The 23466-nt window shown below is 54.5% G+C and overlaps 1 protein-coding gene across 2 annotated transcripts in view; it reads right to left on the bottom strand.

Annotated features, from left to right (window-relative positions):
* Window positions 1-385: 385 nt before the first annotated feature.
* Window positions 386-23466, bottom strand: part of ARHGEF18 (Rho/Rac guanine nucleotide exchange factor 18) — a gene marked incomplete at its 5' end in the record, with an annotated part of 95750 nt that continues 72669 nt past the window's right edge. Inside the window, 16 exons of one of the 2 annotated variants that reach the window (XM_082651753.1) lie at window positions 386-2509; window positions 2596-2712; window positions 3491-3824; window positions 4206-4685; window positions 4807-4857; window positions 4948-5004; window positions 5774-5898; window positions 6306-6443; window positions 7532-7714; window positions 15440-15531; window positions 16324-16502; window positions 17939-18015; window positions 19262-19510; window positions 20401-20518; window positions 22171-22296; window positions 23040-23290. In XM_082651753.1, coding sequence (XP_082507879.1) covers window positions 2355-2509; window positions 2596-2712; window positions 3491-3824; window positions 4206-4685; window positions 4807-4857; window positions 4948-5004; window positions 5774-5898; window positions 6306-6443; window positions 7532-7714; window positions 15440-15531; window positions 16324-16502; window positions 17939-18015; window positions 19262-19510; window positions 20401-20518; window positions 22171-22296; window positions 23040-23290 — 2732 coding nt within the window. In that variant the 3' untranslated portion in view covers window positions 386-2354. The remainder of the gene's footprint in view (window positions 2510-2595; window positions 2713-3490; window positions 3825-4205; window positions 4686-4806; window positions 4858-4947; window positions 5005-5773; window positions 5899-6305; window positions 6444-7531; window positions 7715-15439; window positions 15532-16323; window positions 16503-17938; window positions 18016-19261; window positions 19511-20400; window positions 20519-22170; window positions 22297-23039; window positions 23291-23466) is intronic. The other variant, XM_082651754.1, reaches the window with a different exon arrangement.

Below are 23466 nucleotides of genomic sequence, written 5' to 3' on the forward strand. Positions count from 1 at the left end.
CAGAGCAGGCTACCTGGCCTGGGCTCTCTCTGTGCAGTCCATCCAACCACTGGTTTGAGCTGGTGCCCAGCGGGGGGAAGGTGCTGTCACTTGCCTGGGAGGTGTCTCCACCTCCCTACATTCCCCACCCCAGCCTCGGGGCAGGGGGAGCAGTGCACCCGGCAGGAGAGGTGACAGCGGCAGAGAGCACTGCTGTGGTGTCCTGGGCCCACATGGGAGGCACAGGGCATCACAGGCAGGCCCTGGGCCTGGTGTTCAGGCCTCCTAGTGCAGCAGAGGGTCCGAGGCTCCTCTCCTCCCCGCCGCCCCGCCCCGAGAGCACGCTGCAGCACCAGCCTTTGGGCAGGTGATCCTAAAACAAAGCTCCAAAGAACCGCCACTCCGGTCAGCTCATCTCAGACACGTTTATTGCTAGAATCAGGTCTTAAGTTCTAGGGCGGTTCCGACATATATCACAGTGAGGAAATGCTGCCATCATTGTAAAAATAATTGTCGGGTGAACTAAGGTCATGGTCACGATTAACGTGCACAGATCCCACAGAAATAGGAACATCTGCTCGACCCCTAACTTTACAAATAAGACTGGACCCTACCGGGGAGTGACCTCGGGGTCCTGGTGAGATGTGCCCACGGTGCTGCCCAGCTGCTGGTACCACCCGGAAATCTCCTCTGCTGAGATCCACGCGGGCTCGAGCTGCTGATCGCCCGAGGAATCCTCTGGGAGGGTCACAGCGTCACAGCGGATCTGTGGGTGGCGCTCGCGGCCCAGCAATGTCCTCTTCACAACAGGACAGGAACTTAAAAGTCAACTTTTCTAAAGTGCTCTGATGCGTCTCAGTACAAAACACAAACACTGATTACAGACGTGGCACGTGTCCTGGGGCGGGGAGGCTGCTGCTCCTTGCTGCTCGCTGGTGCCGCAGGCCCTCGGGCAAGGGCGAGGTGGGGGCAGGAAACAGCTCTGGAGAGGTCCGGAACCACTGTCAGTTCCTTGTCACTGCTGGCTGTGTCACCTCGCCCCGGGTGCCCGGGCTCCTGTTCCGTCAGGACTCAGTCTTCCCGCCAATGCTTCGGGCTGTGGGTTCCACTGGGGAGCCTGGGGTGCAGGAAAAGGCTGGAATGCCCCGCCCTCCCGCCTGGCACCCAAGCCTGCACTTGGCCAAAGCTGGAATGTGGGTCTGACCCAGGTACCACCCTGGGACTGTTCGTGGACGTGCGATGCCATCCCCGACACCTACAGCCTCGCCTCGAGGCTGGACCGGCGGCCTTCTCCCTCCTCCTGGGTGTTTGCTGACAATAAGCTGCGACAGCTCACTGGACTTGAGGTGCCCGCGAGGCGGCCGTCTGTGCACTTGCTGGCAACAGTCACCACCCAGGCCACATGGGTCCCTCCAGCGTTCCACCCCACTGCCCTTTGTCCCAGCATCTGCCCGTCGGCTCGGGACACCAGCCCTAGGGGCTCCCCCCCAGCAGCCCTGGAACAACTGGCCCATCTCATGGGGATGGAGGACCCTCCACCCGGGGCTGGGACCCTCGGGTGCGTGCCAGCCCTGGCTGAAGCTCTGGACTTGGCTTCCTGGGCGCCTGGTGTTCGAGAGGCCCGCAGAACCACGCTGCCTTGGTGAGGCGCCTTGGGAAAGCACCGAGTCTGACAAGAGCAGGTTTTAAAAACCTCCACCACGTTAAAGTGAGCTACGGTCAGCCCCTTCCAGGTCAGCCCCTTTCAGGACGAGTTTCTGCACCTGTAGGACCCGCCAGGCAAGCCATCAGCCAACCTCTCTGGCTGCCCAGCCCTGTGGCCCTGTCCCGGGAGAGCTGTGTGCCACCCCTGGCTGGGCTCATGTCTTGGCCTGGAGGTTCACCATGAACCCACTCCTGGAAGTCAATTCTGCCTGATTCTGTGGACAGAGCCAACACCACTGGGCCCCTTCTGGTGCCATAATGACTCGTTCCAGGGTCTCCTGGTGGCCATGGAGCCCAGCCTGGGCCAGCATCTCCTCAGGCCAGGGTCTGGCCTGTTGTCATGCTCTAGGTGGAACCACCACAGTTGGTCACTACCTTGCAAACACAGCCTGGAGTTGGTCTCTCCTCTACCCAACTGGGGTGCTACGATGACAGCTCCATGGGTTAGCTTTGGTTCAACCTTCCGTTAAAAACTCTCCTTTTTGTATTAGAAAAAATAAGTTTACAAAGTTGCCCAGGCACCACTGCTAATCCTACAGAACCTCAAGATGGCAGGCCAACGCTGCCCCGGCCTGGTGGTGGTTGGCAGAGGTCTACTTGGGAAGGGGAGAGGGCCGCGGGGCGCGTCCCCAGAGAGCGCAGGAAGGGGTCTGCACCCTGAGCCACGCCCCCTAGAAGAAGATGACATCTTCCTTGCTGGCTTCTTCCTTGTCGAGTGGTGTGGAGAACAGGGCCACGGGTGGGAAGGATGCCCCCCAGGCCTTGAGGGTGAAGTACTCGTTGGGGACATCAGCCGGGACCGGGCATGGGGCTGGGAGGCAGGAGTCTGGAAGAGAGAGGGGGCTGTGGGTGTCAGGAGCTGCCAGGCACTGAGGGTGCCAGGGGGTGGGGGTGGGGTGCAGGCCGGCTCACCTGGGGGCGGTGTGGAGCTGCGCGGGACGGGACTCAGCGAGCGGCGGCCTCGAGAGGCGTTCTCCTCTTTGCCCATGAACTTGTTGAGAAGCAGTGGCTGCTTCAGGTCAAATGAGGCTGGAAGCGGGAGGAAGGTGCCAGCTGGGGTGCTCGGCCTCGCTCCAGGCACAGGAGCGCTCTGCGGACCTGGGCCAGGGCCTCATCCCACTTCTCGCCCACACTTTCCCCAGCGCCCGTTCCCAGGAATAGACCCCACTCAGACGTTAGGCCCCAAATTCAGTGACAAAATCCAGGGCAGACACCCCTGCCCAACCACAGAAGGCCCTGGAGTCATTCAACCTTTGGACGAGAGGCCCTGTGACCCTGCTGCCCAGTGGTCCTGGGACACAGGACCTGCTCCCCAGGAACGTCCCAGGGACTCTCCCCCTGGGCCTTCCCTACCAGGGCCAGCTGGCTGCAGGGTGCTCTGGTGCAAGGGCTGAGCACGCCGTCGGTGGAGCAAGGACGCCAGCAGAGCTGGCAGCACCTGGACCAGCGCAGGGCGGGGCTCGGTGGGGCAGCGGTAGCATTGATCACTGTGCAACTTCCTGCCCGACTTCCCGCCCGGGGCGACTAACTGCGCAAAGGTTTCCAAGGCTCGTTTCTGAATCACCAGCGCGGTCCCTTGTCCCTGATCCCAGTTTGAGGGCCAAGGCGGGAACAGAGCTGAGGTTTGATGTTTCCATTTTTTTGCTCTTTGAGATGAAAGACCTCCACGTGTTGGGGGGGAGGGAGCAGCCTCAGCTGCCTCACCAGTTGTGCCTTGGGGTTTCCTCCCGATGCCCCCTCCGAAGGCGAGGGGCCAGGCAGGCCCTGGGCAAGGTAGGGAGGGGGCTGCCAGGAGGCCCCGACTCACCTGAGCTCTCCGAACGGTGGGAGCCCCGGCTCTTGCCGCCCTTGTCCTTGCCGCCCTTGGTGGAGGCGGCCAGCTTGGTGGGGATCTGCTGCTGCACGGCCGCCTGCCTCTGGATCTGGTTAGTGGCGCTGAGCAGCTGGATGGGCACGTCGCTCTTGGCTGGCCGACCCTCAGCCGGGGTGCTGTCCCTGCGGCTCACCTCGGGGCGCTCTGCGTACTCAGGCCCGGCACCAGAGAGCAGCGAGCTCACCCGGGGCCGTGGCGCTTTAGTCAGGGCCGCGGACCCTTCCAGCCCTTCCCCGTTGAAGCTGGGAGTGTGGCTGGGGGGCTGGGCCTGAAAGAGCGCCAGAAGACACCAATGCTGGTTCCTTCGGGCAGCCCTTCCGTGTCCCGACAAGGAGCCACGCCCCGCAGATTTGCATGGCGCTGCGGGCCAGCCTCGTCCCGCACTCTGCCGGCTCCCGGGTGGGGCGGGGTTTTTGGAGATGGTTGGACCTGGCCTGCCTGCCCGCCCAACTCCCGGGTGAGGGGTGGCTTAACGGAAGCTTCTTAGCTGGGAGGGTCAGGTCTGGGTAGAGACTGACGCTGGTCCGACGGAGCTACCATTTACCGCCTGCCCCCAAAATACATACACACCCACGCATGTGCTCATGCACTCACAACTCACAGACACGCCCGCGCCCGCGCGGGCCCAGGGCGCACCCCCGGCGCTCACCTCCGCAAGCACCTCGGGCGGCAGCGCCCCGGCCGCCCCGGACACCGTGTTCTGCTTCTTCACTCTGCGCAGCAGTTCCAGCCGCTCGCGCTCCCGCTCCACGGCGCGCTGGGCTTCGCGCAGCCGCTCCAGGTCGTGCTGGTAGGCCTGGCGCTGGCGCTCCAGCTCTTCGCGCTCCTGGCTCAGCTGCTCCTGCAGCCGCAGCGCCTCGCTCTCGCGCTGCTGCAGCCGCGCCGAGGCCAGGCCCAGCTCCTGGCGCTCGCGCTCCCGCTCGCGCTCCCAGCGCTGCTGCTCCAGCCGCAGCTGGCCCTGCAGCTTCTGCACGCCCGCCAGCTCCTCCCGCTGCTTCTCGAAGTTGCGCTGCCGCTCCTGCTCCAGCAGCAGGTTCCCGCGCGTCGACTGCAGCCGGAACTGCTTCTCCCGCTCCTGGAGGGCCGCCCTCTGCGTCTCCACGTAGCTGTCCTGCTGGGCGATGACCGCCTGGGGGAGGGGAGGGCCGGTGAGCGGCCGGCTTCAGGAAGAGCCCGGCCTTCCCCCAGACCACAGCCTCAAGCCGGAGAAGGGCACGTGCAGCCTGCCACGCTCCCCAAAAGCCACGTACCTGGAGGCTGAGGAGCAGCTGGGACAGTGTCTGGATCCGCCGGACGAGCTGCTGAGAAAAGGAGAGGGACGTTGGCGCTCTGCAGGAAGCCCCGCCGGGCGTGCGTGCCGGCCCTGGGGGGACGCACAAGCCCGCGCTTACCTCCGGCTCCAGGAGGGCGGGCAGCCGGGGGCTGGGCTCAGCACCTGGTGCCTCCGCCTGTGGAAACACGGCATCACAGCTCAGAGAGCTTCTAAGGGCCAATCCAACTCGAGCGGGACACGCGTATTATAGCTAAGGCATCCCCTTAGCATGGGACAGGCCCCCGCCTGCTCGTCTGACGTGTGCCAGCCTTGGTGTCTGGAAACTGAGGGCGCAGGGTGGGCGCAGGGTGGCCTCCGGGAGGTGCGAGGGTGGCGGGCGGGCGGGCGGGCGGGCTGGGCCCGCCGTGTGGGAGGCTCTTAGCCTGGCTGCGGGGGGTGGGCTGGCAGGGGGTGGTTGTCAGAAGAGCCCAGGCCTCAGACCTCAGAGGTGGCCAGAGGCAGCCAGCCTCCAACTCTGACCCCAGCGCTTGGCAAGGGTGGGCCTTCTGAGTCAAAGGACGGAACAGCCAGTGACCTCGGTACCCGGCCGGGGGGGGGGGGCGGGGGGGGCGGGGCAGGACACCTGTGCAGACTGAAAGCTCGTGGTCCCCAGACGGTGGCTCTCACCTGTTGCTGAGGCCGCCGCCCTGAGCCCGCCCCTCTCCTGCCTCCCACCCCGCCCTTGCCGGGGCCTGCAGGAGGAACCAGGAGGGTCACCTGGCCACATGTCAATCTGCACATTAACTATTAGTCACCGTCAACCGGGACGACGCTGCTCACTATTTGCCCTGAGACGGAAAAACCAGACAAGCCAAGCACAGGCTGTTCCCCCTCACTGACGATAATTAAAAGCACTGGGGCCGACTCTGTATGGAGCTCGGGAACATCCCAAGGAGGCAGCGTACCGCCTGCGGTGCTTCCTCGGAGGCCCCCGGGGTGTCGCCGGGCCTCGAGTCCGGGCTGCCCGCGGCGCCCTGCCAGTCTCGGAGGCTGGGGTTGCTGCTGCAGACGTTCTTCTGAGAACTGCCATCTGAAACCCCAAGCCAGGCGCATGAGATGCCGCGGGTCCCGAGGGGTCTGCATGCCCTGTTCCCCACCCCGCCCCCAGCCTGGGTAGGAATCGTGGCCGGGCTGCTGCCTTCCGACCTGGGCAGAAAGGGCGGCATCTGGGGCTCAGAGACCAGCAGCAGGAACTGGCCTGGGTGCTGCTGTCAGAATGTGACTCACCACCCCTGGAAAGTTCCAGAACCCTGACCCCGGAGAGTTTACAGAAGGTTGAGGGGAATCAGCAGCAGAGATGCTGAACAGCAAACACCTGGGCTTTGCCAAGAATGCTTTGTGAAGGGAACGTTTTAAGAAACTGCACATCCTCCCGCACCCGCCGACCTCCTGGGGTCCCGAGAAGCCCCAGCCCCGAGAGGAGGCGGCGCCACTCACTCTTGCCGGGGCTGCCGGCGCTGTCGTAGCCCCCGGAGGCCTCCACCCTCCGAGCTGGGGACAAGGAGCCACCCCCGTCATCCACCTGGCCGTTGGTGCTGCCCAGCCGCCTGCAGATCAGGCTCTGGATGTCCTCGACTGTGGAAGGAGATGGAGGGGAACCAAGTCACCCGCGGCCCTGCCGTGGGCATCAGAGCAGGGTGCAGAGACCCGGGCCACGGCCTCGCAGGGTGTCGGTCACCCCCTCTGACTCTGTGCACCCCCTACACAGGTACTGCACCCAGGATGTGCCCATCTGTATCTACACGAGGCCGGACCTTGGGGCGCTCCGGGCCCTGAGCCTGGGGCTGCGCTGGGCCTAGGAGGGAACTCGGTGTGGCCACTGCCTGTGTGCTGACAGCCATACAGAAGGTCAGGGGCCATGGGAGGTGGCCTTGGGGGAGCAGGGCTGGTCACATAAGGTGCTCGAGGACAGACGGGCTTTGGCCAGGTGAGGAGGTGGGGAGACTATTCTAGGCCGAGGCACAGGACATGAGAGGGTCTCGGGAGCCCAAGAACAGTGGTGACTGGAGACATGGGAGGCATGGCCGGAGGGAGCAAGGCTGAGCAGGGGCACCGTCCAAGCGGGACCCCTCTGGCCTTTTCACTCCGATGGAAAATTCTGGAGGGCAGGGCTGTGTCTGTCTCGCCTGACGTTGAAAGAACAGTGCTGGCCCTCCTGCCTGACTGCCCAGCAGGAGCACATGCCCTGGCCTAGCATGGGGCTCAGCAGCTGCGTGGAAGTTTCTAGGAGCTCCGCAAGGACCCTGTCAGCTCCTGGAAGCAGGCTGCTTACCGGCCAGTGCCCTCCCGTGGCTGTGCGGCCAGGAGCCCCTGAAACAACCCACCAAATGTGTATGTGTGTATTTTTCTGGGGACAGCATCAGTGACCCACTCATCAGAAAAGAGGAACCGTCTCAGTCAATTTGAGACCCCCGGGTCCAGCACCGGGAGTGTTTGTTGAGTGAATAGGAGATGGTACTGTAAATCTGCAGAGAGGGGTCTGCACCCGACTGGGTCCAAGGACCTTCCAGCTCTAAGCAGAATAGAGGCAGGCAGAATCGTGCCCGGACAGGGTGGCCTGTGGGCCCCACGGGGCTGTGTGCCCAGCCTGGGGTCTCCCAGGAGCCCACCAGGCAGCACAGGGAGGGCGGGCCGACGCTCAGCGAGGGCTGGTGGCTACTTACTCTCACTCATGGCCGACTTGAGAATCAGCTCCCCCTGCAGGTTCTCGGGGGGGTCCCCTCCCCGGAAGAGGAGCCGAGCCGGGGCGAGGTCCTCGAGGCCGCTCATCTCAGCCATCTCCAGGTAGATGTGCTGCTTCTCGCTGAGGCTCTGGGCGATCTGCTGGTCTTTAATGTTAAGTCGCTCTGCAAAGTGGCAATGGGTGTGGGGTTCGGCCTCCTCTGCGGTAGTTTCCCCCAGGAGCTGGTATAAGGATGCCTCACAGGGCCAGGCGGGCCTCTGGGAACCCTGCTGACCCACACCCTGTCCGGAGCTGGACCTCTCCCTTCGTCCAACATTCCCGACCAGCAGGCAAGGGTGTGGCCCTGTCTCCAGCTTACTTCCCTCAATTATAAAAATCAGACACGGTGGGGGGATGGGGGAGGACCATAACGGGCTGATTTTTATTAGTTTGGGACAAACTGAGAGCCTTATGAGACTTAGTTTTCTAATCTTCTTACAAGTCTCTGGGTTTTATACTTTTTTTTTTTTGGCCGCACCACGAGGCATGCGGGATCTTAGTTCCCTGACCAGGGGTTGAACCCGGGCCCCCTGCAATGGAAGCAGGGAGTCTTAACCACTGGACCACCAGGGAAGTCCCTATACCTCTTTTTTGTTGCCATGACTACGACTTATTTTACTAGACTTTCTCACTGGTGATTGCTAGTATAAATATACACATCCCGTTCAGCTAAATTATTGAGCTCTCTTACATTTCAAATAGTTTTCCAGTTGATTCTACAGGATTTCCTAGGCAGATAATCATGTCACCTGCAAAAAATAATTCTGCCACCTCCCTACCACTCGTGATCTCTTACTTCTGCTTCTTCCCTTACTACCCTGGCTGGAACGTCCAGGAGGAAGATACTAATGGTGAGAGTGGGGGGGTGGGGGGCCCTGCCTCGCTCCTGACTTTGATGGGAGTGTCCCTGACGGTCCAGTGTAAAAGACGAGATTGGCTTTTGGTCCAAGATAATAAAGGAGATCTTGGTGAAGGAAACATCTATTTCTAATTCACTAAGACTCTTGTCGGGAGTGGGTGATGAGGAGACGTTCCTGTATGATTCTGTGGTATCCGTGGAGATGCATCTGTGCAGGGCATGTATTTTATTACCCTCTGACAGAAATAAGAGTTAGAACGGGACACACTGGGGAGGAGGTGAACCAGCGCAGACGGACCGGCGGAGCCCTGACAACATTGGAACAGCCCTGAGGCTGAGTGGATGTTGGTCTTCTACCTCTATTTGCCGTGTGGCTGACAGGGTCTTGGTGCTCCAGCCTGGTGTCAGGCCTGAGCCTCTGAGGTGGGAGAGCTGAGTTCAGGACATTGGACCACCAGAGACCTCCTGGCTCCACGTAATATCAATTGGCAAGAGCTCTCCCAGAGATTTCCGTCTCAACGCTAAGACTCGGCCAGCTCCACCCGATGGCCAGCAAGCTCTAGCGCTGGGCGCCCCATGCCAAACAACTAGCAAGACAGGAACACAACCCCACCCATTAGCAGAGAGGCTGCCTAAAATCATAATAAGTTCACAGACACCCCAACACACACCACCAGATGCGGCCCTGCCCACCAGAAAGACAAGATCCAGGCCCACCCACCAGAACACAGGTAGGCACCAGTCCCCTCCACCAGGAAGCCTACACAAGCCAGTGAACCAACCTCACCCACTGGGGGAAGACACCAAAAACAACGGGAACTACGAACCTGCAGCCTGGGAAAAGTAGACCCCAAACACAGTAAGTTAAACAAAATGAGAAGACAGAGAAACACACAGCAGATGAAGGAGCAAGGTAAAAACGCACCAGACCAAACAAATGAAGAGGAAATAGACAGTCTACTTGAAAAAGAATTCAGAGTAATGATAGTAAAGATGATCCAAAATCTTGGAAATAGAATGGAAAAAATACAAGAAACGTTTAACAAGAACCTAGAAGAACCAAAGAGCAAACAAACAATGATGAACAACACAATAAATGAAATTAAAAATACTGTAGAAGGGTTCAATAGCAGAATAACTGAGGCAGAAGAACAGATAAGTGACCTGGAAGATAAAATAGTGGAAATAACTACCACACAGCAGAATAAACAAAAAAGAATGAAAAGAATTGAGGACAGTCTCAGAGACCTCTGGGACAACATTAAACCCAACAACATGCGAATTATAGGGGTCCCAGAAGAAGAAGAGAAAAAAAAGGGACTGAGAAAATATTTGAAGAGATTATAGTTGAAAACTTCCCTAACATGGGAAAGGAAATAGTCAATCAAGTCCAGGAAGCACAGAGAGTCCCATACAGGATAAATCCAAGGAGAAACATGCCAAGACACATATTAATCAAACTATCAAAAATTAAATACAAAGAAAAAATATTAAAAGCAGCAAGGGAGAAGCAACAACATACAAGGGAATCCCCATAAGGTTAACAGCTGATCTTTCAGCAGAAACTCTGCAAGCCAGAAGGGAGTGGCAGGACATATTTAAAGTGATGAAAGGGAAAAATCTGCAACCAAGATTACTCTACCCAACAAGGATCTCATTCAGGTTCGACGGAGAAATTAAAACCTTTACAGACAAGCAAAAGTTAAGAGAATTCAGCACCACCAAACCAGCTTTACAACAAATGCTAAAGGAACTTCTCTAGGCAGGAAACATAAGAGAAGGAAAAGACCTACAAAAACAAACCCAAAACAATTAAGAAAATGGTAATAGGAACATACATATCGATAATCACCTTAAATGTAAATGGATTAAATGTGCCAACCAAAAGACACAGACTGGCTGAATGGATACAAAAACAAGACCTGTATATATGCTGTCCAGAAGAGACCCACTTCAGACCTAAGGACACATACAGACTGAAAGTGAGGGGATGGAAAAAGATATTCCACGCAAATGGAAACCAAAAGAAAGCTGGAGTAGCAATTCTCATGTCAGACAAAATAGACTTTAAAATAAGGACTATTACAAGAGACAAAGAAGGACACTACATAATGATCAAGGGATCAATCCAAGAAGAAGATATAACAATTATAAATATTTAGGTACCCAACATAGGAGCACGTCAATACATAAGGACAATGCTAACAGCCATAAAAAGGGAAACTGACAGTAACACAATCATAGTAGAGGACTTTAGCACCCCCCTTTCACCAATGGACAGATCATCCAAAATGAAAATAAATAAGGAAACACAAGATGTTTTAATAATGAAACATTAGACAAGATGGACTTAATTGATATTTATAGGGCATTCCATCCAAAAACAACAGAATACACTTTCTTCTCAAGTGCTCATGGAACATTCTCCAGGATAGATCATATCTTGGGTCACAAAACAAGCCTTGGTAAATTTAAGAAAATTGAAATTTTATTAGTTATCTTTTCCAACCACAATGCTATGAGACTAGATATCAATTACAGGAAAAAAACTCTAAAAAAATACAAACACATGGAGGCTAAACAATACACTACTAAATAACCAAGGAAAAAAAAATAATAACCAAGAGATCACTGAAGAAATCAAAGAGGAAATCAAAAAATACCTAGAAACAAATGACAATGAAAACATGACGACCCAAAACCTATGGGACACAGCAAAAGCAGTTCTAAGAGGGAAGTTTATAGCAATACAATCCTACGTCGAGAAACAAGAAAAATCTCAAATAAACAACCTAACCTTACACCTAAAGCAATTAGACAAAGAAGAACAAAAAATCCCCAAAGTTAGCAGAAGGAAAGAAATCATAAAGATCAGATAGGAAATAAATGAAAAAGAAATTAAGGAAACAATAGCAAAGATCAATAAAACTAAAACCTGGTTCATTGAGAAGATAAACAAAATTGACAAATCATTAGCCAGATTCATCAAGAAAAAAGAGAAGACTCAAATCAATAGAATTAGAAATGAAAAAGGACATGTAACAACTGACATTGCAGAAATACAAAGGATCATGAGAGATTACTACTACAAGCAACTATATGCAAATAAAATGCACAACCTGGAAGAAACGGACAAATTCTTAGAAAAGCACAACCTTCCAGACTGAACCAGGAATAGAAAATATAAACAGACTAAACAGACTAATCACAAGCACTGAAATTGAAACTGTGATTAAAAATCTTCCAACAAACAAAAGCCCAGGACCAGATGGCTTCACAGGCAGATTCTATCAAACATATAGAGAAGAGCTAACGCCTGTCCTTGTCAAACTCTTCCAAAATATAGCAGAGGGAGGAACACTCCCAATCTCATTCTACGAGGCCACCATCACCCTGATACCAAAACCAGACAAAGATGTCACAAAAAAAGAAAACTACAGGCCAATATCACTGATGAATATAGATGCAAAAATCCTCAACAAAATACTAGCAAACAGAATCCAACAGCACATTAAATCATGATCAAGTGGGATTTATCCCAGGAATGCAAGGATTCTTCAATATATGCAAAACAATCATTGTGATACACCATATTAACAAACTGAAGGATAAAAATCATATGATCATCTCCATGGATGCAGAAAAAGCTTTCGACAAAATTCAGTACCCATTTATGATAAAAACTCTCCATACAGTAGGCACAGAGGGAACCTACCTCAACATAATAAAGGCCATATATGACAAACCAACAGCCAGCATCGTTCTCAATGGTGAAAAACTGAAACCATTTCCTCCTCTAAGATCAGGAACAAGACAAGGTTGCCCACTTTCATGATGATTATTCAATGTAGTTTTGGAAGTTTTAGCCACAACAATCAAAGAAAAAGAAATAAAAAGAATCCAAATCGAAAAGAAGAAGTAAAACTGTCACTGTTTGCCGCTGACATGATACTATACATAGAGAGTCCTAAAGATGCTACTAGAAAACTACTAGAGCTAATCAATGAATTTGGTAAAGTAGCAGGATACAAAATTAATGCACAGAAATCTCTTGCATTCCTATACACTAATGATGAAAAATCCGAAAGAGAAATTAAGGAAACACTCCCATTTACCATTGCAGCAAACAGAATAAAATACCTAGGAATAAACCTACCTAAGGAGACAAAAGGCTTGTATGCAGTAAACTATACGATACTGATGAAAGAAATTAAAGATGATACAAACAGATGGAGAGACACACCATATTCTTGGACTGGAAGAATCAACATTGTGAAAATGACTATATTACCCAAAGCAATCTACAGATTCAATGCAATCCCTATCAAACTACCAATGGCATTTTTCACAGAACTAGAACAAAAAATTTCACAATTTGTATGGAAACACAAAAGACCCCGAATAGCCAAAGTAATCTTGAGAAAGAAAAATGGAGCTAGAGGAATCAGGCTCCCTGACTTCAGACTATACTACAAAGCTACAGTAATCAAGACAGTATGGTACTGGCACAAAAACAGAACTATAGATCAATGGAACAGGATAGAAAGCCCAGAGATAAACCCACACACAAATGGTCACCTTATCTTTGATAAAGGAGGCAAGAATATACAGTGGAGAAAAGACAGCCTCTTCAATAAGTGGTGCTGGGAAAACTGGACAGCTACATGTAAAAGAATGAAATTAGAACACCTCCTAACACCATACACAAAGATAAACTCAAAATGGATTACAGACCTAAATGTAAGGCCAGACACTATAAAACTCTTAGAGGAAAGCATAAGCAGAACACTCTATGACATAAATCACAGCAAGATCCTTTTTGACCCACCTCCTAGAGTAATGGAAACAAAAACAAAAATAAACAAATGGGACATAATGAAACTTCAAAGCTTTTGCACAGCAAAGGATACCATAAACAAGATGAAAAGACAACCCTCAGAATGGGAAAAAATATTTGCAAATGAAGCAAATGACAAAGAATTAATCTCCAAAATATACAAGCAGGTTGTGCAGCTCAATATCAAAAAAAACCAAACAACCCAATCCAAAAATGGGCAGAAGACCTAAATAGACATTTCTCCAAAGAAGATATACAGATTGCCAATGAACACATGAAAGGATGCTCAACATCACTAATCATTAAAGAAACGCAAATCGAAACTACAATGAGGTATCATCTCACACCTGTCAGAATGGCCACCATCAAAAAATCTACAAACAATAAATGCTGGAGAGGGTGTGGAGAAAAGGGAACCCTCCTGCACTGTTGATGGGAATGTAAATTGATAGAGTCACTATGGAGAACAGTATGGAGGTTCCTTAAAAAGCTAAAAATAGAACTACCATATGACCCTGCAATCCCACTACTGGGCATATACCCTGAGAAAACCATAATTCAAAGAGTCATGTACCACAATGTTCATTGCAGTTCTATTTACAATAGCCAGGACACGGAAGCAACCTAAGTGTCCATTGACAGATGAATGGATAAAGAAGATTGGCACATATATACAATGGAATATTACTCAGCCATAAAAAGAAACGAAATTGAGTTATCTGTAGTGAGGTGGATGGACCTAGAGTCTGTCGTACAGAGTGAAGTAAGTCAGAAAGAGAAAAACAAATACCCTATGCTAACACATATATATGGAATTTAAGAAAACAAAAAAAAGGTCATGAAGAACCTAGGGGCAGGACAGGAATAAAGACGCAGATGCACAGAATAGACTTGAGGACATGGGGAGGGGGAAGGGTAAGCTGGGATGAAGTCAGAGAGTGGCATTGACATATATAAAACTACCAAATGTAAAATGGACAGCTAGTGGGAAGCAGGTGCATAGCACAGGGAGATTAGCTCGTGCTTTGTGACCACCTAGAGGGGTGGGATAGGGAGGGTGGGAGGGAGATGCAAGAGGGAGGGGATATGGGGATATATGTATACATAGAGCTGATTCACTTTGTTGTACAGCAGAAACTAACACAACATTGTAAAGCAATTATACTCCAATGAAGATGTTAAAAAACAAATTTAGAACAGGATGAAATGAATACTATGTTAACATTATACTTTCAGGGGTCAGTGGGATTTCTCTGATTTCTTTTGGACATTTTTATTCCTTAATACCTTCAAACTTGCACCTCTCCCCACAAAAAGAAATAAAATACATACTGCCTAATTTTATGCGCTTACTGCTCAAATGTTACCTATGTTAAACATAAATATCACAGTGAGTGAGAGAGAGGAGGGGAGTTGCCTGAGACCACAAAGTACTGAGATGGATTCTTGGCAATGACCTTGCTGAAATCTCACAGGACTCTGTTAAAAACCGGGGAGCAGAATAAGCACGATGTGGTCCATCCATACAATGGAATATTATTCAGCCTTAAAAAGGAAAGAGATTCTGCCACAGGGATGAACCTTGAAAACATCACGCTTGGTAAACTAAGCCAGTCACAAAGCGACAACTATCCCCATTTATACGAGGTGTCTGGAGTAAGTAAGTTCATAGACAGATAGACAGTAGGACAGAAGTTCCCAGCTGCTGGAGATGGGGAAAGAACGGGAGTGACTGCTAATGGGGATGGCGTTTCTTTCTGGGGTGATGGAAACAGCCTAAAATTGACTGTGATGGTTGCACATCCTTTTGGTATCCACTAAAATCCACTGCATGGCATACTTTAAATGGGTGACTGGTAATGTATGTGAATTATTGAGCCCTTCTTGAGCGAGGACCAAGGGAGCAACCCTAGCGCCCCACTCCCCTTTCCCACACGCCCTCTGGAAGAGCGCTACCCCAGGGCAAACGGCCCAGAGAACCGCAGGACATGGGATAGCCCACAGCCAAACTCCTGGTCACTTGGGCGGCGGTTCGCTCCATGGCCAGTTCTGATGGGATAGAACAGAAAGGCCACTGCCGGGCCCAGGAGGGCTCTCGGGGCCAAGTCACCAGACGAGGTCACACTGACCCCATCCCCCCACCCCGCCCTTACCTTGGAAGTCCCTCAGCCTCACGGCGCGGGCCTCGACCATCTTCCTCTCCTCCTCGGCCTCGCTGTAGGGGCCCTCCTCCTCATCCGGGCAGCTGCAGGGAGAGGGGACAGATGGGCGAGCACGCTCCGTGGACTGGCTGCCTCTGAAACAGCACTGAGGTCTGCCTGCAGGTCCGGCTGCAAAGAGCATCTCTGATGTGCTGAGAGATTTAGTTTGTTAATGGTCAACCGTGCAGGACAGAAACACAGCCGTCGGCAAGCATCCAGTCTCAAAGTGTCAGGACGTAACCGGCCACAGGTTTCAAATGTCTTGCAGGGTGTGGGGGGTGGAGGAGACAGAGCAGTTCCTTCCCTGGGGACCTCCCAGCTACGGGACGCTGCAAGGCCAGCAGAGTCCAAGTTGAGGACTGAGGGGGCTCGAAGAAGACTAAAGCTTTGAGAAGCTTCTGGGCATAAAGGGAGGGAGCAGCAGGCTTGGGGTGGGGGCCGGACCACCGTCTGTCGGTGGCAGGAGCCAGGCATCACTCAAAGCCACAGGGTTGGGGTCCTGAGGGGTCCCCTGGCCCGAGGAGGAAGGACAGCCCCCTGTGTCAGGTAGACAGCCCACCAATACAGAGCTGCGGGCCCCGCATCCTCCAGCCACAGACATCTGGGCCTTTTTAGCTGTTGTCAGAAGGGGCTGAATGGCGTCTTCTGTCTGCCCTTAGATGAGGGGATGGACAGAGCACTGAGGTGGAATGACAGGGAGGGGAAAAGCGAAGGGGTCTTCCGCCTGCGACCCCCGGCACCCTCGCAGGCGCTCCAAGGTCTCTGCTGACTAGCCAGCCACCAAAGCCAGGGGCACAGCCGTCAGTGGAGGGAAGGCCCACCCGGGTCCCTCTCACCTCTCCACGGCCCTTCGGATGTGAGCCATCCAGGTGTTCCTGTCCTCCTTGGAGCTGGTGTAGATCTCGTACATCTCGGGCCCGTGCAGGGAGGCGCTGATCAGAAACATGGCTTTCTCCTCGTTGGCCACCTCCCTCACGATGAGCTTTTGCAGCGAGATGATGGGGCGCTTGGAGTCCTGCACAGGTGGGACGGGGCGGGGAGGGTCACTCTGTACCTGGCCTACAGCCGTGGAGCCATGAGCCGGCGGGGAAGGGGACTTGGGGGGGAACGGGGGAGGCGTGCACCCTGCTTATCCTCCAACAATTCAAAGCAGAAAGATTTTGCCACCTGGGGGAAACGGACACTATCGCGATGATATCCTCACATCCTTTTCATGTGCTTGTTCAACGTGCTTAAAAAATGTTTTATAATTGCTAACGCACGTACACTGTATAAAACTCAGAAGATACAAGAGCAGGCAGTCTGGGATGACAAATAAATCCTCCTCCCAACCGTGTGCCCCAAACACCCAGAGCCAGCCAGTATTCCCAATCTGTGGTGTGTCCGACAAGAGATAATGCTCTGACCGACCAGTAAAATGCGCAATTTTAACTGGTTGTTATGGGCTATACTGCATTTCCCCCCATTCCCCACTAAATCCAGATGCCGAGGTCCTAACCTCAGAATGTGACGGTATTTGGAGACAGGGTCTTTAAAGAGGTGGTTAAGTTAAAGCGAGGTCATGAGGGTGGGCCCTGACCCAACAGGACTGGTGTCTTTCTGAGGAGAGGCAATCAGGACACAGACACAGACACAGACACAGACACAGACACACACACACACACAGACACACAGACACACAGACACACACACACACACACACACACACAGAGGGCGAGCGGGGAGGCCATGGGTAGCAGGCAGCACAGCAGATCATAGATGTCGCATCACCCTCGTGAGTGAACACACAGCACACGAGGTGGGCTGGCGTCAGGGCAAGACCACCGTTTGGCAAGACAGCGTGACCTATTTCTGGAAACTTCTTGAGAAGCTAGTTTAAGTCCCTGGGAAAGGGGTGGGACTCTGGAGTTGAGTGACAGAGGCCACCTTCCTCTCCAGGTGAACCCAGAGGCTAATGGGTTCGCTGAGCACCCCCGCGGCAGGCACCCACGGGTCACCCAGGCGAGCAGAGGCGGAGGTGGTGTCCCCAGTGGACGTGGGCCGGGTGGGATGGGTGGGATCCCAGCCTGACTCCGAGCCGTCCGTCCGCACGGAGCTCCCGGCCAGCTTGGCTCCCGTGACGCGGCTGTGCTGGGACCAGCATGCCGTGGGGCCGACGTGGTCATAGCTCCCAGGGCAGTGGCTGCCTGAGTGCGCATCCTCAGCGATGCGCTAGCTCCCCGGGAAGGAGGGACAGGTTCTCCCGGCGAGGTTGCCCGGGCCTGTGAGAGCCCGGGCGCCTGTGAGGGGAAGGGCCACGGAAGCACAGAGCCCGGGCGGAACTGGGCAAGATGTTGGCATGACCCTGAAGCCGCCTCAGGCCACTGGACAGGAGCCCATTCAGTCCCCCCATCCCCGGCCCGTGCAGACAGCTTTCGAGCAGCCCTTTCTGCGAAGGGACGGGACACGTACCACGGAAGCAAAGACGTATTTTTGATCCTTTTCTTGTAGCAGGAGAAGCACGTCCGTCAACAGGACAGCAAGGACATCTAAGGGGAGAACGCAGAAGGACACATCTTACAGGGTCCCGCCGGGCAGACGTGGAATCCCAGGCCGGCGCCACAGCCCGCGGGCGCCCTTCAACCTGACCCCACCCCATCACCCTCCTGGTTTCAGCTTTTAACGCCGAGCCCCTGGACGCTCGCGTCCTGCTTCCTGCCGTAGCAAAACTCTCGTGCCCGCATGCCCGAGCTTCCTGGTGGTGGCAGGCTCGGAGTCTTGTCCCTGTAGGGACATGGTGCGGTGACCCGCCCGGCAGAGCTGGTGCACGTGGGTGCAAATCCCGAGCTGTGTTTCCAACAGGAGCGCTCGCGCTGCGGGAAACGAAAATACCTCCTCCTCGGGGAGCTTGTTCAGACACCCCATTCCCATGAGACACCCTCTCCTCGTGGGACTCTCTCTCGCTGCAGCCTGCTGGGCTCCTCTAAAGCACTTACTGTGCTTTCCGCTGTTTTTGTGTTTGCCTCTCTCCTTCCGCCCACCGACTGGAGCCCCGCGTGGGCAGGGCCTCTGCCGCCCGCCTCGCGCCTGGCGCGCAGGGGGCGCTCAACTGCGGACTGTATCTTTTGGCTGCTCGCCTGCTCAAATTACGAACAAGCACATCCTGTCGGGTGGCTACTGCGACACCCCCCCAGAGATCTTTAAAGAGGCTGATGCCAGTGGACAGGTTAGGATGTTTCTAGAGGCTCGTGAAACGGACAGGAAGCTCAGGGATGAGCCCCGGGCGCTCTCTGGTCTGGAACCACACCACGGATCTTGCAAGTAGGGCGTGGAGCTCACCCCGAACAGCGGGTGGGACGCTGGGGGCCACAGAGGTCCGTGGCCCAGGTGGCATCCTCTACCCCGACTGGGGCCTGTGACTGTTGTTTAGAACCCTGGGGCCTCTGCTAAATCTGGGGTGTCCTGATACCCCGGCTTTCTGTTCAGGAGGCAAGGACTCAGTGTGCCCTCTTCACCCGGTGGCCTTCCCTGTGTGCACCACACCATCTCAACCACCGGACACAGAGCGTGCTGGCAGGACCACCTTCCCCTCGTTCCTGCTCTACTTCTGTGCTCGACCTGACTCAGCAGGTAACCTCCCTTCAGCCGCGAAGCAGCCAGGCTGCAGTGGCTCTGTGCCAGCTGGTGCCCATCAATCCAAAATGGTGCTCATTCATCCAAGGAGGTGCCACTGATCCAAGATGGCATCCACCAACCCAAGATGGCATCCAGCAGGTGACTGGAGCGGGACTTTACCTTTTAGGCGCCCGGACGTGGTCTTCCAGCACAGCGTGCCCTCCAGGTGGAGCTGCCGCTGCAGCATGTCCTCCTTGCGGAAGGTCAGCCCGTTCTTGAGCTTGCTGGAGGACTTGAGGTCCATCTTCCCCGCGATCTCCCTGAGGCGCTGGCCTTTCTCACACTCGCTGACCCTGGCGTCCACTTGCGAGATGATGCCTTTGATGAGGTTCAGGGCCTGGGTCAGGTCTTTGTGGTCCTCGGAGTCAGCTGCCACACACAGCAGAGTTAGCGCTTTCCTGGGTCTGCGTCCACGAACACGATGGAGGCGGACAGGCTATGGGGTCGAGGAGGTGTGTCCCGAGGCCACTGCTCAGCGGACCCTCAAGAATCACCTTCCAACTCGAATTTCCTGAGATGTAAATGCTTCTCCAAACTAAACGTGACAGCCCAGCGTTTGGTTTTCACCAAGACAGAGCTTCTGTCGAATGCAGAAGCTGAGGTGCCAGTCAAGTGGCAAGAACAGCCCCTGCATAACTCCGCCGGCCATTCCTCGGTAAACAGACTCCCCCCTGCCCTCCAGCTCTCCATAAAAGACTCCCTCCAGCTCCGGCCATCACCAAGGGCTGGCTCCTCCCACTCCAGGGGCTCTGCTTTCACGGCAGGGGAACTCTGTGCATTCTCCCACCACCCAAGTCCCCTGGAGATAAGGGAGGTGCGGTCAGCACTGCCCTGGCCTCCGGGAACCCCCGGCTGGGCTACGTGCCCTTCCTCTCTGCCCTCCATGACCAGGCACGTGACACGGAGGTCACCTCTGGGCCTGTGTGGGTCACCCAGGGGTGACCTTAGCAAGGGCACTGCCTGTGTCTTTTCATCCACTCTCCAATACTGACTGAGGGCTGCTCCAGCCCAGACTGTGCGGGGACTGGGGGGGTAACGGCAGGCGAGACCAGGCACCCTGGTCGGAAACCCTAGCACCCAGCACAGTGGATTCTGCAAGGTGGCAGCTCAGTTAGTGACTGCTGAGCCCAGCTGAATCCGGAGAACCAGGGACAGATCGCAGAGTGGATTATCTAACCCACTATTAGAATAGGGGGTGGGGAGACAGAGACCCTCCTCCCCACCAAGCACCTAAGGGCAAGACAGGAGAGCTACCGTACCTTCCGTGTTCTGAATGATACGCTCCACCAGCACGGGGTACTTGGTTATGCGCTGGGTGACCAGAAGGATACATTCCTGCACGCCGAGCCGTCTCACGATGGAGAAGTTGCCGATCCTCTATGAAACGGAGAAAACAAAGGCATGCTGCGTGGGTGTCTCATCTCCCGCCACATCAGTTCACGGTCGGACATCGAGCGATATCCAGTTCACGGTCCCTTTTCGGCTTACGGGGACCTTTTCCTTGCCGCTTTGCAGGTACTTGAAAGCAGGGACTGCCTGCTGTATACAGAAAGGCCACAAAGGCAGAGGCAGCCTCACCTGCTATAAAATGTGGGCCCCCGCAGAACCCATTAGGAAGAAACCAGCCGGGGGGTGGGGGAGTGAGTGGGGGGTGGTTGTGGGAATCTCCTGGAGAGCTGCCCACGTGCACACGCACATGCGCAGACCCTAACCCTGCTGACGGCCGTCGGGACCCTCCAGACGCGGCTGGGCCGGTGCTCTCTGAACTGGCTCCCTGGCGGCTGCTGGTGCACGCTTCTGGCTAAGAGCCTAAGAAGTGGTCACCTGAAGTCACTTTTTTTTCCCAGCCATGTCATGTGGCTTGTGGGATCTTAGTTCCCTGACCAGGGACTGAACCTGGGCCCGCGGCAGTGAAAGTGCCAAGTCCTAACCACTAGACTTAGGCCCCCAAACAACCCTCTCCTTTTCACATCTATCCACTGCCATGATAATGCAGTGAAAGTTTAAAAAAAAAATTTTTTTTTTGGCCACACCTCGTGGCGTGCAAGATCTTAGTTCCCTGACCAGGGATCGAACCCGTGCCCCCTGCAGTGGAAGCGCGGGGTCTTAACCACTGGACCGCCAGGGAAGTTCCCTGGGGTGAAATTTAACAACCCTGCATCCTTAACTCTAGACCTTTAGTTGCTGGATATCACTTCAGGTTAGAGTCCTTGGGGTACAGGCTGCAGGTGTGGAGCTGTTGTGGGGTGCAGGCGCCCGGCAGTCTTGACCCAGGAGTGCCTCCCAGGATGCGGGGGGATGGGGTCTTGCACGACTACTGACTCAGCTCCTGGGCCCTGAGCACTTGCACACTGTCGGGCAGAAAGAAGACAGGTGTGGGTCATTCCATGGGCTGCGGGGGATGCATGGGGACCAGACAGGGGAGGAGGTGATGAAAGGACAAAGGCTTAGAGGAAGGCAGGACTTGCATCTGCTGGAGAATCCGAGGCAGAGCGGGTGGCTCTGGAGGGCCGGCTCCTGGGGCAGGGCGGCCCCTTGCGAGGACACTCATGGCCGCTCAACGGTCTGAGGACCCATGGTCATCCATTGAGGGGCATTTCAGGGGCCACCCTGCTGCGGCAGGAACAAAACCCTAGGTCTGCTTTGCTTTACACCTGGGGACTCTCCAGAGCTTTCACCACTGTGTTCTGAATGAGTTTGTGGTTAAAAATGAGACAGAACCTTGAAAATTCACTGCCTTATAACAAGTTGTGTATAATCCCAACCTCTCCAAAAGCCTACAGTTCGGGGGGAGGGGGAGGGGGAGGGGGAGGGGAACAACCTATTGCAAAGAGGATACTTCTTTTTTTTTTAAATTTAAAAATTTTTTGGCCGTACCGTGCAGCACGTGGTATCTCAGTTCCCTGAGCAGGGATCAAATCCGCGCCCCCTGCATTGGAAGCGTGGATTCTTAACCACTGGACTGCCAGGGAAGCCCTGAGGATATGTTTTTAATTAAAAATAAATACCCCCTTTTTTTTTTTTTTTACCTTGATCAAGTTTTGAAATTTCTTGTTTTGCTGCAGCAGCAACTTGTAGTGACTGACGGCCTCGTTGTGGCCGCTACAGAAGACGCCGTATTTTTCTTTCATTCTCTCCCCATTTTCACCTGAAAACTGAAGAGAGGCCGTGGAGGCGTTACCAGAAGGAAACACAGAAACTGCCAGGGAACGTTTTCACCTCATTCGCCTGACTCTGCTGAAACGCAGATTGACTTGACTTGGGATTTCACTTTCTTGTCTGGCTCGCTGGCACCCAAACAGAGAAATGCTTCAGTACGTGGTGTCTCGGCACAAGGTACCAAGGGGGAAAAGGAGAAAACGTCTACACGTCACGGGTGCTTGTAAAACATCCCGAAATCCGAGAAGGAAAAAGAAATTTAAGTGGAAGAATGTTAGAAAAATTCAAAAGCGAACGGCGTCTTCTCGTGAATCCTAGTTAGCTGACTTGGGATGCTCCGGGCACTCCGAGGGCAGACGAGGGGTCCTGCGTCCCCTCTGTCAATCTCGGTCTCGGCCCAGAAGTCCACTCAGAAGTCAGCTCAGGGTCAACGGCCCGACCATGGATGGCTCTGGTCCGAAAACCAAACAGCCGTCGAGACCAAAAAAAAATGAAAGCCAGCCAACCAACCAAACAAAAGCCCAGAACACCCACTGGGTAGTGTCTAGACGAGTGCGTTCGCCGTTTAGGTCTCTGTGTTTCTAGGCTGGTGGCAGGATGCGCGGCTGTTAAGGGGCCGGGACTGAAGTCCTCGGGGGCTGGGGCTCCCAGTAAGTGGGGGGCATGTTCTTTCTGCATTGGAAGGAAAGAGACGGGGCAGGGGCTGGTCCAGGCCCTGAACCGCCCTGGTCGCGCCCACCTGCTGTACCAGGAGGTCCCCGATCTTCTGGACGATGTAGTTGCGGTCACTGCCCTCCTCCAGGGACTCCTGACGGCGCTCCTTCAGCCGAGACAGGAAGTGGCCGTGCACCTCCAGCAGGTCGTCTGCGCCCGGGAAGAGGAGGCTGACGGTCTTGGGGCTGAACTGCAGCTCCTCCCGCAGGGCCCTGGAGTAGACCTTCAGCATGATCTTGAGCGTCCGCACATGGTGGGCCTCCGTCTGCATCAGCTCTGCAGGGACAGGGACGCGGGACTTAGTGGTGCGGGGCCAACGCCCCGGCTCGGCTCTCCCTTGTCCCGCGATGGGCCAGGCCGGCTTCTCAGGCTTCCGCGAAGCCCTCGCCCTGGTGGTCTCACAGCCCAGGGGCCGGGCTTCCTGTCCTCCCCGGCCCAGCAGTGCTGGGGGC

The sequence above is a fragment of the Grampus griseus genome (assembly GCF_964374135.1).
Source record: "Grampus griseus genome assembly, chromosome: 3".
Classification (NCBI taxonomy): Eukaryota; Metazoa; Chordata; class Mammalia; order Artiodactyla; family Delphinidae; genus Grampus; species Grampus griseus.